The sequence below is a fragment of the Vulpes lagopus genome, chromosome 8 (assembly GCF_018345385.1).
Source record: "Vulpes lagopus strain Blue_001 chromosome 8, ASM1834538v1, whole genome shotgun sequence".
Lineage (NCBI taxonomy): Eukaryota > Metazoa > Chordata > Mammalia > Carnivora > Canidae > Vulpes > Vulpes lagopus.
The window spans coordinates 122,794,258-122,811,795 of NC_054831.1; the positions used below are offsets into that span (position 1 = coordinate 122,794,258).

Here is a 17,538-nt window from a genome sequence, read left to right on the forward strand (position 1 = left end):
CAAATAAAGTCTTTTAAAAAACAAAATATAATGGGGATGACACATATGATGGAGTTGTCTTGAGGATTTGAAGATAAATATTTGTAAAGCCCTTAGAACGGTACTTGAGTGGGTAAACACTCAACACATGTTAGCTGTGGTTCTTCTGACTGCGATTACCATCACCACGACTCAAGATTGGTGGCAGAGCCTGGTCTGATGTGTGACAACTGGGTGTCTACTTTTCCAGTATGGTCATGAGTGTGCACATCTGTGTTTCTACACACATCCATCCCATTAGCAAACATGGAGTGTGGAATAGGCAAGGGGGACCTGTGCATCGGTTAAGACATGTGTTTGCATGGCCACCTGTGTCTGTGTGTTTGTGTCTGCTGCAAACTTCTGCACGACCATGTGGACTATGAGCGTCTCTGCCAGCGTGTCCCTGTGCACGGGGCTGTGGGTTTCAGTGGTCATGGTGCTGGGTGGCCGTGGGTGTGCACCATGAGTGGCCCCCTGACACATGTGTGAAAAAGAAGGGACTTAGAAGCAGGGCCATGGAAGGAGGGCTTGTGGGCTGGGGATACTCGGGGGGTCAGAGCTGAGGGTGTCAGGTGCCCTGGTGGGAGCATCCCTACCCGGGGACCCCTCACTCTCAGCTCCCCCTACTCACCAGCGCCGGGTTTATTTCCGCCTCTGGAATGCTGCACTGAGGGGCTTCCTGGCGGTGCCAGACCACGTGGAGGACATGAAGGCGGGCCGTGTGGTGGTGTCTGAGCCCCAAGCCGGAGGCAGCTGCATCTGGTACTACGAGGATGGGCTGCTAAAGAACCAGGTACTGGCTGAGGGGCTGGGCCAGGGACACCAGAGCCTCAGGTACCCCGAGGCTCACTGGGAGTCAGGAGCAGGCCCTGCCCTCCAGCCAGAGTACCAGGACCCTGGGGAGGTGGAGACTGCCAGCTCACACCCTGGGCAGTCTGGGCTCTGCTCTGGGCCTCAGTTCCCCAGCTGCAAAACGAGAGCATTGAACCAGATACTTCTAAGGGAACTCCCAGCTCTGCTATCCTGGGCCAGAACTTGGATCTTATTAATCATGATAGAATTCACTCCACACACATTTCCTGCACACCTGCCATGGCTAGGCCTTGTTCTAGGAGCCAGGAAGACAGCAGTGGGAAGACAGAAATGACTCCTGCCCTCCTGAAGTTTCCATTGTAGTGGGGAGAGACAGAAACCGTTTAAATAAGTAAAATATCTCAGTACATTAGGTGAAGAGAAGTGCATGGGGGGAAAAATAAATGAAAGGGGAGTAGGGAATATCAGGAGCTCTGACGGGGCGGGGGGGACTTCCTAAGAAGGTGGTATTTGAAAGAGGCAACCAGGTGGGTGTCTGCGGGAAGCGTGCTCCAGGCAGAGGGAACAGCAAGTAGAAAGGCCCTGAGGTGACTAGCCGGAGTGAAGGGAGGGAGGGAAGAAGCAAGAGAGGAAGTCAGAGAGGTTATGGGGATGTGGGTTTTTGTAGGCCACTGAAGGAGTTTCCATCGTTTACTTGAAATGAGAGAGAACTTGGCTCTGTGGCAGATGCTGTGTTAAGCCCTTGACACGAATGCCTCATGTGATCCTCAGAGGACGCTGTGGGGGCAGGTGTTATTTTACTCTGTTTCATAGGTGGGGAAACTAGAGCACAGAGAAGTTAAGTAACAGGCTGGAAGTCACACAGGCAATTAGTATGTGAAAGCTTGTCTGATTCCAAGTCTTGTGCTTTGGGAGTCAACCGTGAAAGGCTTCCTGGAGGAGCTCCTTTTCCAGACCTTTTATGATATTTCACATTGAATGCTTGCAGCTGCCAGTACTCAGGGATTCCCATTCCCAGGGAACCTGGTGCTCAGAAGGATTAAGAGATTTGCCAAGGGTCACAGTCCATGAGAGCCAGGATTCGAAGAGCTGGGTGTGTGTTAAGGGTATCGGGCGCAGAGGAGTCCCTGTGGGAAGTAACTGTGCCTGATGACCTCCTGGGGCCTCAGGCAGCCCCTACCATGAGCCTGCAGGTGATTGGGCCCCCCAGCCCAGGCTCCAAGGCTGTGCTGTGGGCCGAGAGCCGCCTGCCCCGTCAGACGTGGAGCATCAGTGAATCAGGCCATATCTGCAGCCAGATGTTCGAAGGCCGGATCCTAGATGTGAAGGGTAAGGGGGCCTGTGTGTGGGAAGAGGCACCTGAGGGGTCTGTTGGCACTGGAGTCCTCGGCAATCTCTGACTGTCTCCCCATCTCTCCCCTCTTCCCCCAGGTGGCCGGGGCTATGACCGGGATCACGTGGTGCTGTGGGAGCCGGCCAAGGACCGGGCGTCCCAGGTCTGGACTGTCCATGTGCTCTGACACCCCTGCTCCCCAGCCCTGGAGGCTTTCCCTGGAATGAAATGTTTTTATAGGTTTTTCTTGTTGTAACATAAGATGTTTTCTAATATGCTCCCAGGCATCCTCATCTTTGTGCACCTTGATATTTGGGGCTGGGGTGAGGATCTATCTGTTCCCCTGCCTTCTTTGCCCTATACTCACCCTACTTCTTCCCTCTCAGCTCTGGTTCTGGGGTTCAGATGTAAGGCCTCCCTCGGCCACCAGAGGGGGCCCTGGGCCCAGACTAAGGGTGAGTATGTTCTCTCAATGCTGTCACCCAAGTGACAAGAGCCTGCTCTGAGCCAGGTCTGGCACTGAGCTGTGTGGCACAGACATGAGCCAAGCCCCTTGGTACCTGCCCTCAGACAACTCATGGTCTAGTAGAGGATTCCAATGGGTAGGGTGATGTGTTCAGTGATAGGATAAGCATGGAAGCAGAGGGATACACAGAGGAGGAACCTGAACCACTTAGGGGGCACAGGGCCGGCAGGCAGCTTGGAGGAAGAGATGCTTGGCTGAGATATGGAGGACCGGAAGGGGTTGATCAGGCTAGATGGTGGCAGAGGAAAAGTGTTCTAGTGAGGCAGATAACCCGAGGGGTGAAGACCTGGAAGTTCAATGTGATGGGGTCATGGTAGACCAGGCAGGAGAGGTGAATGGGAGACACTCCCCAAAGGACTTTGCCCACCAGCATTCCTCTTCATTTCCTCCAACTCTGGTCTCAAGACCTGAAGGTTTGGCATCTCTGTCAAAGAAGCCTAAACAGGGGGTCTGGGTTCTTAAGCCCAGCCTAGAGAAGGCGGGACCTAGAAGGGGAACAGCTCCCTCCATCCCAGTCTAGCAGGCACTTCTCAGCCACCCCCCACAAGGTCCTCTAGGAAGACGCAGAGGAGTTCAAGGCCCTTGGGGGCTTCTCTGGAGCTCCCTTCCCTCCTTGCACCTCCCAATACCACCACTGCAGACCCAGGAGGATAGAAGTGGTGGTTAGAGCAGTTGTGTGTCCTTCCCACCTTCCCAGCCTGGGGTAGGTGGGGAATGGGGAGATGGCCTCCTCTTCATCCTTCTCAGCACCCCTGTGGACCAGTCTCCAGTGCCCGGTGAGGACAGGAGGGTGCCTGTGGGGCTGAGACCCCAAGAGATTGGTGGGGGATGTTTCTTTGAATCTACCATTCTGAAGATACCCAGGTACTAGGGTGAGGGACTCTCTGAGCCTCACCAAGTAGGGATGTCCAGGGGCAGAATCGGGGGAGTCCTCTGGGACCATCATTCCCAACACCCAGGGATGGGTGAAGCAAGTGCAACTAAAGAGGATGGCAGATTCTGGGCCATGTCCCTGCAAGGTGATCCTGAGAGTACAGGCTTCCACCCTGGGCCTTTGGGGGTAGGAGCTCTCTGCTGCCTCTCCTGCTGCTGGGGGCACGAGAAGATCCTTGGAGCCCAGTGACCACACACAGCACCCTACCGAGTACAGGACATGTTTATTGACCCCCAGCTGGGTGGTGCTTGCCCCTCCATATCAGTACCTCCCTGTGTCGGTCATTGCCTCCAAGGCACTACCGTTTAATTCCAACAACCTGGTGATCTCTGGCATCCACCCCTCCTGGACCTGTCGTGGTGGGTGGGGGGAGCTTCTCTCGCTAGCGATGGTGGCAGCTATCTCAGGGGGCACAGGGCTAGGGCTGAGGCATGTCACCTCAGCTGAGGTAGAAGAGCTGGATGAGGGTGTTGGCCAAGAAGAGAAGGACACTGCCACCGCCCAGGCTGCTGAGTGCTGGGGTCGCACTCTTGGCTTTCTTGGTGGTCACTCGAGGAGTAGTACTGTTCCCCAGGACTCCAGTTTGTATCTACAAAAGAAGAAGCGGGGCAAGCTCAGGGGCTTTTGAAGCTCATGTTATTTAGAGACCTAGGCCCCCTACCCTGATACAGTAGTTCTCGGTCCACCATGACCACAACTTCTGCCACAAGGTCCTGTGGGGACAAGACCTTCCTCTCTTGATACAGGCAGGGTCAAAAGTGGCCCCTCCACCACATCCCATGGAAACTGTCTCACCTCCGCCAAGCCACCAGCTCCTCCAGTATGTGAGAGACAGGAACCTGTGGCTCAGCCCTTGACCTGACTAGCTGGGCTGGGAGCTTAGCCTCTCTGAGCCTGCTTCCTCATCTTCTGAATGAGCCCATCACAGTCTTGAGACTGTGTGAGACAAGGCACCTGGCAAAGTGCGGGTGGGTGAGGAGGTGGGGAGAGTGTGACCTCTTGCCCAAGGAAATCGCCAGATGGTGATCAAACTGTTCTCAATGCTTGACTAGGCTACAACTAAAGCTGCTCCTGATGGAGATTAAGCTATTTTTGATGGTGATTAAGCTGTTCTTGATACTTGATCAAGCTGTTCTTGATCTAGAACTTGATGGCTCTGGTCTCCTATGCAGACGAGCACCCTTAGGGCACATGGGATGCTGCCAAAGCTGCCTTCTAGAATTGCAGTTGAATTTGAGACTAGCTGTTTCTGGAGTGGGAGATTTCTTTCTTTGCATTCCCAAACACACAGGCTTTTCTCCCTGGAGTGGTTTCCTGCTATCTCCAGGACCAGGTCTGGCTCCACTTGAACATATCCTGGCCCCTTCCCAACGGGGCCACTTCTCTAGCTTTCCTGGGGATTGATGCCACCCTCCCTCCAAGCTGTCTCCCCAAGTCTCGAAATTCCTATTCCACAATACCCTCCTGTGTGCCTGGTATCCTGTAATGTTCCCCAGCCTCAGTTACAGGATTCTGGTCAGAGGCAGACCTCAAGTGGTCCGACCCCAGTCAGAAGGGCTGGAATGCTAGGACCAGCCCCCCTGAGTCGCTGGTTCCCCTACTGGACCGTCTGCTCCCATGAAAGAAGGCTGAATACCCAGGAGCCTGCATTTACCCACTCCCATGCCAGGCAGGTCTAGGGAGTCCTGGGTGGTGGTGTCAGGGGCTCCGAGGGACTATTCTTACCTGAATCATAACCAGGAGACTGATGGTAAGTAGGAGGAAGAGGAAGCCCTTCATCTTTGGAGAATCTTGGCAGCTGTCTTGATAGCTTTTAGAGATGAGTGCAGAGTTGTCTGCAGGCCTCTTGGCTTGGGTGCTTTTGAACGGGGAGGCATCAGAGGAGGCGGGGTAGAAGCAGGAAGAAGGAGGGCCTATGGGTATGGGGTGGGGTGCTGCTTTCTTTCCACAGACCTCATGATTGAGGACACCAGGTCCTAAGTTCTAAGGCCCTCCATAGATGGTAGGTTCTGGATAGGGACTGAGGTAAAGGTCAGGATGGGAGGTGGGTAAACCAAGGGAGTAGAGCCCTGGGCTTGGAATCATGCAGAGTGGGGAATGAATGTTGGCCTAATCCCTTGTCAACCCTGGACCTGGCCTAGAAACTGTCCCTCTTTGAGTCTTTTTTTTTTTTTTTAAGATTTTTATTTATATATTCATGAGAGAAACACAGAGAGAGGCAGAGACAAAGGGAGAGGGAGAAGCAGGCTCCCTGCAGGGAATTCGATCCCAGGACCCCAGGATCACATCCTGAACCAAAGATAGACACTCAGTCACTGAACCACCCAGGCATCCCCCCTCTCTGAGTCTTTAACGAAAGAGCTGCCAGAGCGTTAAATACAATATAATTAAGAAGATTGGAGCAGGGGATAGGAGCTGAAGACAAGGCTGGGATAGGCTTAGGTTTCAAGGTAAGGTTGTAGATGGCTCCACAGGGTCAGAATGAAGGCTTGGGGAACATGAAAATTTAGGATTAATGAATTTCTGTGAAATCAAAGCATGGCTTTAGGAATCCAGGGACCTGACTTCTAGATGAGCCCATTCCCTCCGGGCCTCAGGTTTCACCTTTCAAGTGAGAAGACTGAAGTGGATTATTATTTTAAGGCCTAGAATTTTGTGATTTGGATACAGAAAATAGCAGATGGGTTGTTTGTATGGTTGACCTTAAAAATGAAACAGTTAGGGATCCCTGGGTGGCTCAGCGGTTTAGCACCTGCCTTTGGCCCAGGGCATGATCCTGGAGTCCTGGGATCGAGTCCCACACCGGGCTCCCTGCGTGGAGCCTGCTTCTCCCTCTGCCTGTGTCTCTGCCTCTCTATCTCTCCCTGTGTCTCTCATGAATAAATAAATAAAATCTTAAAAAAAAATGAAACAGTTACTTGATCAGCAAAAAAAGCTTTATTGGGGAATAGCAGAGAATTGCAATTCAGAACAAACAAGCTGCACTGAAAACCAGAGTCTAGACCAACAGAGGAGAGAAACCTTTTTATTTATTTATTTATTTATTTATTTATTTATTTATTCATTCATTCATTCATTCATTCATTCATGAGAGACAGAGAGAGAGGCAGAGACACAGCAGAGGGAGAAGCAGGCTCCATGCAGGGAACCCGATGCAGGACTTGATCCTGGGACTCCAGGATCAGGCCCTGGGCTGAAGGCAGGCACCAAACCACTGAGCAACCTGGTGTCCTGAGAAACCTTATTTAAGGGAGAAAAAGGAGGAAATGGGGAGTTATTTTGAACAAAAGTCTAAAGGAGAGAAGCCAAGTGCAGGGTGCTGATGACTTTTCACGGGCTGAGCTGCTGGGGTAGCCCACTACTTGCAGGAGTGGCCATGGACAGCTTTTCCTGTTAGGGCCTGTAACTGATCATTCTTTCTGTAATTGAGGTTGGGTGGTATGGCATAAGGGCCCCCTACCCTGCTTCTGACCTCTCAACTCCATTGTAGTGAGGTTTCCTTTTCTTTCCACATTTCCTTCTCTCTATTTTTTATTTTTTTATATTATTTATTTATTCATGAGAGACAGAGAGAGAGAGAGGGAGGCAGAGACACAGACAGAGGGAGAAGCAGGCTCCATGCAGGGAGCCTGATGTGGGACTCGATCCCAGGACTCCAGGATCACACCCCGGGCTGAAGGCGGCGCCAAACTGCTGAGCCACCCGGGCTGCCCTCTCTCTCTTTTTAGATTTTTATTTATTCGTGAGAGACACACAGAGAGAGGGAGAGACACAGGCAGAGGGAGGAGGAGGAGGCTCCCCACGGGGAGCCCGATCTGGGACTCGATTCCTGGACTCCAGGCTCATGCCCAAAGCTGAAGATGCTTGACCACTGAGCCACCCAGGTGTCCCTCCTTCTTTTGATCAAGACCTTTCTCTACAAGCATCCCTGATCAAGAGTCCAGTTTTCCTAATTCAGTGGCTTTTTGTCCTTCACTGCCAGGAAGGGCCTTCCCTGAGTGTCATTTCCACATCTGGGAAATTGTACAGGTTGGAAATTCACATTCGAGTAAGAAGAAAGGGAAGCAGAACTCTCAGGCACTTCCCACCTATAGTTCACATTTATCAAGAACATAGTATTGGAGATATCTCCTTGTTGGGTACATCATTTTGGAAAGTTTTGGCAGGCAACAAGTACAGAGTCAAAAGTAATATGACAATTCCCTTTTTTTTTTTTTTTTAAAGATTTTATTAATTCATGAGAGACAGAGAGAGGCAGAGACATAGGCAGAGGGAGAAGCAGGCTCCTTGCAGGGAGCCCGATGTGGGACCCGATCCTAGGACCCCAGAATCATGTCCTGGGCTGAAGGCAGATGCTACATCACTGAGCCACCCAGGCGTCCCTAATACCACAATTCCAAATATATAATTGTGGTTCCAAACCAGGACCTTAGCTCTGAAAGTAGCCAACTGAAAATACTGGCACTTATTCCAACATGGGGGAGGAAAGTCCTCCCTGTGGGGGCAAACCCCAAGTCACGCGTGCCTCCTGGAAGTGCCTGCTTAACTCGGCCATTAAAGCAGAACAGTGGCTACTGCAAGAGCCTATTGAAAGAATTGAGTGCATTTTTGAAAATATAGTGCAGGTATGAAAACGAAGCAATAGTTGGTGAAGTTTTTGCAAAACTTCAAATATGTTTTTATTTTTATTTTTTTTAAGATTTTATTTACTTATTCATGAGAGACACACAGAGAGAGCGAGAGAGGCAGAGACACAGGCAGAGGGAGAAGCAGGCTCCATGCAGGGAGCCCGACGTAGACTCTATCCTGGGCCTCCAGGATCAGGCCCCGGGCAGAAGGCAGGCACTAAACCGCTGAGCCACCCAGGGTTCCCAACTTCAAATATGTTTTTAAAACAATATTATCTCAAAAGAACTTGTTACAAAATGTATTATCAGTAATAGCCTGTAAAGTTGTAAGAAAATGTGCATTTGGATAAGAATTCAGAGTCAGTTAATAGTCTACGTGAAAAAGAGAGACTTCTGTGAATCCTGAACCTTCTAACAGGCCTGCTCTGGATATCTCAGGAATGCCGTCTGTCTGCTCCAATTCCGGGAAGTCACCAGGTGGTGTGCAGGTCCAATCAGGGTTTGGTGCTTTCCTGATAATGTGTCATATGACTCCAGGATTCTAGTCCTTGGAGTTTGGCAGCACCAGAGAGGGGACTTTCCAGCGAGGTTGAAAAGCCTTTCTGGAGGTCTCTCTTCCAATAAACAAAATCTCCAGGTGCAAGGTGTGGTGTTTAAGGCCTTTGTCTCCCAAGAGTGCAAGATAAAACCATTGCTCTACCAAAGCATGGTTATTTTTGTTTGTTTGTTTGTTTAGAGAGGGTGGGAGAGGGGGAAGGGTCACAGGGAGAGGGAGATAAAGAATCTTTTTTTTCTTTAAAGATTTTATTTGAGAGAGAGAGAGAGAGAGCACATGCACAAGCAGGGAGAGGGACAGAGGGACAGAGAAGCAGACTCCCTGCTGAGCAGGGAGCCCAATGAGGGGCTGGGATCCTGACCTGAGCTGAAGGCAGACACTTAACCAACTGAGCCACCCAGGTGCCCCAAGAGAGAGAATCTTAAACAGGCTCCATGCCCAGCAGGTAGCCTGACCTGGGGCTCAATCTCACAACCCTGAAATCATGACCTGAGCCCAAATCAAGTTGGACACTTAAATGACTGAGCCACCCAGGCACCCTAGCATGGTTATTTTTACATTTTAATTTATTTTAAATTCAATTAATTAACATATAGTGTATTATTAGCTTCAGATGTAGAGTTTAGTGATTCATCAGTTGCATACAACATCCAGTGCTCATTACATCACATGCCCTCCTTAATTCCTGTCGCCTAGTTACCCCATCCCTTCACCTGCCTCCCCTCCAGTAACCCTCAGGTTGTTTCCCATAGTTAAGAGTCTTTTATGGTTTGTCTCTCTCTCTGATTTCATTTTATTTTATTTTTCCCTTCCTTCCCCTATGATCCTCTGTTTTGTTTCTTAAATTCCACATATAACTGAACTCATATGATAATTGGCTTTCTCTGATTGACTTATTTTGCTTAGCATAATTCCTTCTAGCTCCATTCATGTTGTTGCAAACAGTAAGATTTCTTTTTTTTTTTTTTTTTTTAAGATTTTATTTATTTGTTCATGAGAGACACAGAGAACCAGAGACACAGGCAGAGAGAGAAAGCAGGCTCCATGCAGGGAGCCCGAAGTGGGACTCAAATCCTGGGACTCCAGGATTACGCCCCGGGCCGAAGGCAGATGCTAAACCACTGAGCCACCCAGGGATTCCCTACGATTTCTTTTTTTTTTTTTATGGCTGAGTAATATTCCATTGTATGTACATAACACATCTTCTTTATCAATTCATCTGTCGATGGACATCTGGGCTCTTTCCATAGCTTGGCTATCGTGGACATTGCTGCTATAAGCATTAGGGTGCAGGTGCCCCTTCAGATCACTGTGTTTGTGTCTTTTGGGTAAATATCTAGTAGTGCAATTGCTGGGTCATAGAGTAGCTATATTTTTAACTTTTGCGGGCACTTCCATACTGTTTTCCAGAGTGGCTGTACCAGTTTGCATTCCCACCAGCAGCATAAGAGAGTTCCCTTTTCTCTGTATCCTCGACAACATCTATTGTTTCCTGACTAGCCATTCTGACTGGTATGAGGTAGTAGGTACCTCATTGTGGTTTTGATTTGTATTTCCCTGATACCAAGTAACGCTGAACATTTTTTTCATGTACCTGTTGGTCATTTCTATGTCGTCTTTGGAGAAATGTCTGTCCATGCCCATTTCTTGACTGGGTTATTTGTTTTTTGGGTGTTGAGTTTGATAAATTCTTTATAGATTTTAGATACTAACCCTTTGTCTGATTATACATTTGCATATCTTCTCCCATTCTATAGCTTCTCTTTTGGTTTTGTCGACTGTTTCCTTTGCCATGCAAAAGCTTTTCATCTTGATGAAGTCTCAATAATTCATTTTTACTTTTGTTTCCCTTGCCTTTGGAGATATGTCTAGCAAGAAGTTGCTGTGGCTGAGGTCAAAGAGATTGCTCCCTGTGTTCTCCTGTAGGATTTTGATGGATTCCTGTGTCACATTTAAGTCTTTCATCCATTTTGAGGTTTTTGGTGTGTGTGTATGGTGTAAGAAAATGGTCCAGTTTCATTCTCCTATGTGTGGCTATCCAATTTTCCCAACACCATTTGTTGAAGAGACTGTCTTTTCTTCCACTGGATATTTTTTCCTGCTTTGTTGAAGATTAGTCAACCACAGAGTTGAGAGTCCATTTCTGGGTTCTCTACCCTGTTCCATTGATCTACATGTCTGTTTTCATTGCCAGTACCAGCATGGTTATTTTTAATGGAAGCAGTTATGCCTTTACCATATTGAAGTCCATCTCCCTTTATTAACTGTGGGTCAAAGGAGGCAGGGGCCAAGTGCACTGGACCTCCTATGACTATCTTAAAGGGTGAGAGTCTATGTGTTCCCAAGGGGGTGGATCTGAGATTTAGAAGCAAAAATAGCAATGTTTCAGGCCAAGGTATTTGGAAGGTTTCTACAAATTTTGCCAATTGAGTTTTAACAGTGCCATATCTGAGGATTGAGGATGGTATGCACAATGAAAATGTTGCAAAACTGGCCAAACAGCACAGACTTGTCAAAGCAGTCTAGTAAAGTGAGTTCCCCAATCACTGATGTTCAAGAGGGGTTCCCCAGGTAGGGATAACAAAATTTTAGCTACAGAAGGGGCACTGGCCTGTCTATGAGAGAAGGCTACAACTCAGTGAGAAAGCACATAAACCATGACTATAACATATTTATATTGATGGAACGCGGCAAGATATATGAAATCCATTTGTCAAAACTCAAAGTTTTAGTCCATTAGGCTATTTTAAGTGTCTGGGAGCAGGGCCAACAGATTTCCCTAGATTGTATTCTGGACAAGTGGAACAGGTGAGATAGGTACTATGGATCCTGCCAATATCAGTTGAAGATTTTGCCCATAAGAAGGGTGATATCTGATCCAATAGGGACTAATGATCAGTGTCCCCAGATTCAGCTATGGTGCCATCAGAAATAGAGCAAGTAAAAACAGTCAAAAGGTCATTTAATTCACCTGCTTCGCCATTTTGATTGCTACTGTCAAATTCTAGAATTATTTCCCCCTTTTGGGAGAAGGAAATTCTGGTATGATACTTCTCTCAAGAAATCTTGGCTGAAGGACACTTGGGTGGCTCAGTGGTTGAGCATCTGCCTTTGGCTCAGGTTGTGATCCCGGGGTCCTGGGATCGAGTCCTGCATCGGGCTCCCTGTGAGGAGTCTGTTTCTCCCTCTGCCTGTGCCTCTGCCTCTCTCTGTGTATCTCTCATGAATAAATAAATAAAATCTTATTTTAAAAAAAAAGAGAGAGAAATCTTGGCCTAACAGCCACATGGGTGGCTCAATCAGTTTAGTGTCTGATTCTTGATTTTGGCTCAGGTCCTAGTCTCAGGGTCATGGGATTAAGCCCTGTGTTGGGCAGTGTGAGTCCGCTTGTCCCTCTATTTCTGCTCCTCCCCCTAGTGCTCTCTCTCTCTCTCAAATAAATAAATAAATTAGTTATTTAAAAATAAATAAAGTCTCCCTGAGAGGATCCAACATCTAAAAGAATACCAGAGTTTTCTTTGGAAACAGTCTGAAATGGATTATGACAGTCATGAACAGGTTCATCAGATTTTTGTGTGCAAGCCTGAATTTTGTTCCAATTAGCAGGTTAGGAAAAGCTCTAACAATTGCTCAGTGGAGGTTTTCAGCAAGTGTTCTAGCCATAGGTTAGGGGCTTATTTATTTTTAATCCTGTTCATGATGTTCCCATCAGGCAAATTTTAGCCAAAGTTTGGCCTGGTCATCACCAACAAACTAACTGATATAAATCCGAAGAACTAGGTTGGTAAGTATTAATAGATACTAATTCTTCAGCAAACCTGTGATTGTCTTCAGTTGGTTTCATAAGAAATTCTTTCACTATGGCTCAAAATTTGGCCTTCAACCAGGGAGCAGAAGACATTGGGGATTTTTTTTTTCCATTGGGGGTTATTTGAATCCTCAGGAGACTTAACTTTTAAGGGATTGTGTGTTTGGAAACAAAGGAAATGGAAGAGGGAAAAGAGAGGCCTCATAAGCCCTTTTGTCTTTAATTGTTTGTTTGCCTCAGTCCAGAAATTGTATTTTGCAGAGAGGCAATTTTATTTTTTTTATTTTTTATTTTTTTTAAAGATTTATTTATTCATTTATGATAGACACAGAGAGAGACAGAGAGGCAGAGACACAGGAGGAGGGAGAAGCTGGCCCCATGCAGGGAGCCCGACGCGGGACTCGATCCCGGGACTCCAGGATCGCGCCCTGGGCCAAAGGCAGGCGCCAAACCACTGAGCCACCCAGGGATCCCCCGAGAGGCAATTTTAGATTCCTGATAGCATTTGGAATCTTTAAAACATCAAAAAAGGCATCCCATGCCATTTTGACTATTTTAAAGCCACGGCTGTTCAATTCTGAGAAAAGTAAGTTTGGGGTGATCTAAAGTTCCCCATAATGAGCATTTGTGTTCTAAATTACTTTTGGTTAAGTGATCCATTTTGTTAGAAATGCACATGAAATCTGCCTTCGGCTCAGGTTGTGATCCTGGGGTCCTGGGATCGAATCCCACATCAGTGTCTCCCCAGGAAGCCTGCTTCTCCCTCTGCCTATGTCTCTGCCTCTCTCTATGTGTCTCATGAATAAATATATAAATTCTTTTAAAAAATGTAAAAAAAACAAAAAAACAAAAAAACAAGAAATGCACATGAAGGGCAGCCCCGTGTGGCTCAGCGGTTTAGTGCTGCCTTTGGCCCTGGAGTCCTGGGATCCAGTCCCACGTCGGACTCCCAGCATGGAGCCTGCTTCTTCCTCTGCCTCTCGCTCTCTAATAAATAAAATCTAATAAATAAATCTCTAATAAATAAAATCTTAAAAAAAAAGAAATGCACATGAAAAGGAACTGCAATTTTTAAACACAAAACCAGCTGGGGTGCCAGAAAGGAGGGATACGCTTTCAAAGCATTTTGATTACTGGGATCCCATTTCTTACAGGCTTTTCTAGAGGGGAAAAGTTCCTAAATAGCATAGTTCCAATAGAAATAGCCCAGTTCCCAAAAGCGGTCAAACCCAAAGCCAGACAAGTACTCTTGGAATGGACAAATCCTTAAAACAGATCCTGAATAAAGCCTGGAGAGCACAAGATACAATGAGAGTGGAGCTCAAAGTCCAGCAGAGACTTACCTTCAAACTCCAGTGTGAGAAAGCTTCGAACTCATTGGTCTCAGTACTGGCACCTGTTTGCTCACTGGCCTTGGAGTTGTTGAGCAGTAGGTAGGGAATAAGGTCAGCTCTGGATCCCACTTCCGACACCAAGTGATGTTAACCTTGAAAATAACTCTACTGGGCAGCTTGGGTGGCTCAGTGGTTTAGCGCCACCTTCAGCCCAGGGCGTGACCCTGGAGACCCAGGATGGAGTCCCACATGGGGCTCCCTGCGAGAAGTCTGCTTCTCCCTCTGCCTGTGTCTCTGCCTCTCTTTCTCTCTGTGTCTCTCCTGAATAAATAAATAACATTAAAAAAATAACACTATCAGTTATTTTGCCAACACAAATGGGTTGTTTTGGGCATAGTAGAGAATTACACTTTAGAACAAACAACCTACAGCAAATACCATAGGTTAGTCCAACAAACAAAGGAGAGAAATATTATTTTATGGAGAAGGAGAAAATTGGGAGGAGGTGTTTTGAACGAAAGTCCAATGGAGAAAAGCACGGGTTCAAGGTGATGACAGTTTCTCATTGGCTGAGTTGCTGGGGTACAATGTACATCTCTTCCTGTTGGGGCCTGTAATTGATGATTCTTTCCTGTTGACAATTTTTCTGTTAGGGTCTGTAATTGGCAATTCTTCCTTAACTGGCCTTGAGTGAGATGGCATGAGAGCTCCCCCTTCTGTCCTCCCAACCACATTTTAATAAGGTTTTGCTTTTATTAATTTTCACAGTATCAATCTAGGATGAGTGGGAGGAAGGCTAGTGGAGAGACAAGCAGGTGACTAAACCTTAGTGGAAGGGATTTGCGGTGGGGATGGCTATGAAGTTATAGTGAGGTGTGGAGGATGAGATAAATCACAAAACTGCTTAGATGGTGCTCTATTCTTTATCTTGCTTTATTCTTTCAGTGGGGCTCTGCAATAGGTTTTCTAATTATCTCTATTTTACTGATGAGAAAACTGAGGCTTAAATACTAAGTGACCTGTCCAAGGTAGTAAATGGTGGAGCCAGCCTCATTTGAACTTGAACACAGATCTGTCTGAAGCCACAACCATGTATGTAACCTCTGGCTGCCCTAGAAGTCCCTGATTCCCTGCCCTTCTCCCTCTTAGAGGACCCAATGGTTGGCCCCAAGTCCAGCTCTAGCCTCATCCATTCTTCCTTCCTTAGTCTATTTTGTGCCTCATATGCATTCCAGGTAATACAGGAAACACCTCTCACTTCCCTTCTATGGTTTTAAGCCTTCTGTTGCAAGCTTTAGAAGAACTTGAGTGGGCACTTAGGGGCCTCCATCCCTGGCTAAAGAGAAAGAAAGAAAAAAGATCTGAGTCAAGACTGGTGAGAGAAAGCCAGGAAGTGGAGAGGGAGGGGTCAGGGCAGGAGTCTTGAGGCCCCTGCTGGGTGGGATTGGGGAGGTGTAGGCTCAGAAGAGAAGCAGGAGGAGCCCTCAACTACCTATCACTAGGGTCCAAGCCCTGGGAGGGAGGGGAGGGAGTTGCAGCACATATTACAATATGGTCTGCCCTGCATTTTTCATCCCCACTGAGAGAGGGCTGTGATCCAATAGTACCACAGAGCACTCTAAGGTAAACCTTCCTCCATCCATCCATCCATCTGCCCATCTACCCATCTATCTGATTTCAGGCAATTTATTGACATCTACTGTGTGTATCAAGCAAGATGAATGAGTGAGGGTCCCTTCATTGAGTTCATAGTCTAAGAGGGAGAGACATGCTGTAATAATCACAAAACTGAATAAAAAATGCTGTAATGGCAGCAGGACTATTAGAATGTGGGGTGTAATTCTGCTTGGGAGGAGTGGGTGTATTCATGGAGGGAGGGACACCTGAGCTAGTTCTTGAAGGATTAAGAAGGATTTTCCCAGGGGGAAAAGGCAAAGGTGGATATTCTCACTGGAAATCGAGTCCTGAACGCAGGAGAGCGCGTGATAGATTCTGGAACACTGAGAAGGGCAGAGGACAAGATTCATAATCTTAAGGCCCTAAATGGCAGGTTAAACTAGAAATCATGGGGCTTGACCCAAGGTGGCCTTGATGTAGGTGGGAAGAGGGGAAGATGGGAGAGATGGCCAGGGTTTTATTCTGAAAGGAATATATGGACTTAGAGGACTTCTCTCTCCTTTATTATTTACCTTTCCTTCCTCAGCTCCTAGGACCCAATAAACTCTTTAATCCCAAAGGGGTTAAATTGGTAATTGATAAGGGTCTTTCAGGAAGTTACCTAAAAGCAAAGAAAACTTTGTCGATTCCCAAGAATAGAGCTTCCAGAACCATCTGGTGCCAGGTCTGGGGTCTACTTCCTCATCTTACAAGTGGGCAAATAGGCCCAGAGAGAGACTTGTTGAGGACCTCCCTCCTCCCAGTCCAGGGTCTGTCTACTGTTGTCAAACAGGGAACATCCACCCTGGGATGGAATGAAAAAGAAGCTGAGTGGCTCCCACCCCAGAAGTCCAGCAGGAATCCTTGGAAGCTAGACAGAGTAGCCTCCAATGTCCTCCAAATACTCAAGTCTTATGTGAGCCTAGAGATCTTGAAAAGATTTTCAGAACCATCTAAGATGAGAAATAGTGAAATCTAAGTCAGAAAAGTAACTATGAGGTGAGCTTAGACTCTTGTTTTGTTTTCATAATTCTATTTCTGGAAAACATCTTTTTAAAATCAATAATGTGACAATGTCATGAGATTTAACTTGCACAATAATCCCATGAGGTAAGGGGCACCTGGGTGGCTGAACCAGTTAGCGTCTGCCTTGGGCTCAGGTCATGATCCCAGGGCCCTGGGATGCAGCCCTGTGCCTCACATCAAGCTCCCCCCTAAACAGGGAGTCTGCTTGTCCCTCTCCCTCTGCCCCTTCCTCCTGCTCTCTCTCACACACTCTGTCTCTCTCAAATAAATAAATCTTAAAAAAAAAAAAGAATCCTATGAGGTGGGTTCTATTAGTATCTCTATTTTATAGATAGGGAAACTGAGGCTCAGTGAAGTAGCTAGAGCAGGAACAGCCAGTTACAAGTGACAGATCCTAGATTTATAGACTTGATAAGTTATGCTGACCCATAATACATCCTTGATAAATGATAGCTATAATTATCTTCCAAGTTTCTTTTTTTTAAGATTTTATTTATTTATTCATGAGAGACACACAGAGAGAGAAGCAGAGATATAGGCAGAGGGAGAAGCAGGCTCCATGCAGGGAGTCTGATGTGGGACTCGATTCCAGATCCCGAAATCACACCCTGAGCCAAAGGCAGACGCTCAACTGCTGTGCCACCCAGGCATCCCATCTTCCAAGTTTCTATGTGAAAATGTATACTTATTTTTTAAGATTTTATTTATTTATTCATAGACACACACACACACACACACAGAGGCAGAGACACAGGCAGAGGGAGAAGCAGGCACCATGCGGGGAGCCTGACAGGACTCGATTCTGGGTCTCCAGGGTCATGCCCTGGGCTGCAGGCGGCGCTAAACCGCTGCCCTGTATACTTATTTTATAATAAGGCTTTGACTTCTCCCAATATATTTTTT

The 17,538-nt window shown here is 47.2% G+C and overlaps 1 protein-coding gene and 1 long non-coding RNA gene across 3 annotated transcripts in view; one reads left to right on the plus strand and one right to left on the minus strand.

The window, feature by feature from the left end:
- The window catches only part of CRYBG2 (crystallin beta-gamma domain containing 2), a 29,447-nt gene extending 27,002 nt beyond the window's left edge, over positions 1-2,445 (plus strand). For both annotated transcript variants that reach the window (XM_041767731.1, XM_041767730.1), the window contains exons 20-22: positions 656-814; positions 2,004-2,163; positions 2,266-2,445. In XM_041767731.1, coding sequence (XP_041623665.1) covers positions 656-814; positions 2,004-2,163; positions 2,266-2,354 — 408 coding nt within the window. In that variant the 3' untranslated portion in view covers positions 2,355-2,445. The remainder of the gene's footprint in view (positions 1-655; positions 815-2,003; positions 2,164-2,265) is intronic.
- Positions 2,446-3,833: 1,388 nt separating this feature from the next.
- On the minus strand, positions 3,834-5,566 carry LOC121497924. The gene is made up of 2 exons (XR_005989563.1): positions 5,353-5,566; positions 3,834-4,216 (listed from the first exon to the last, which is right to left on the minus strand). It is a non-coding gene; the product is annotated as an uncharacterized LOC121497924 (long non-coding RNA).
- Positions 5,567-17,538: the final 11,972 nt, after the last annotated feature.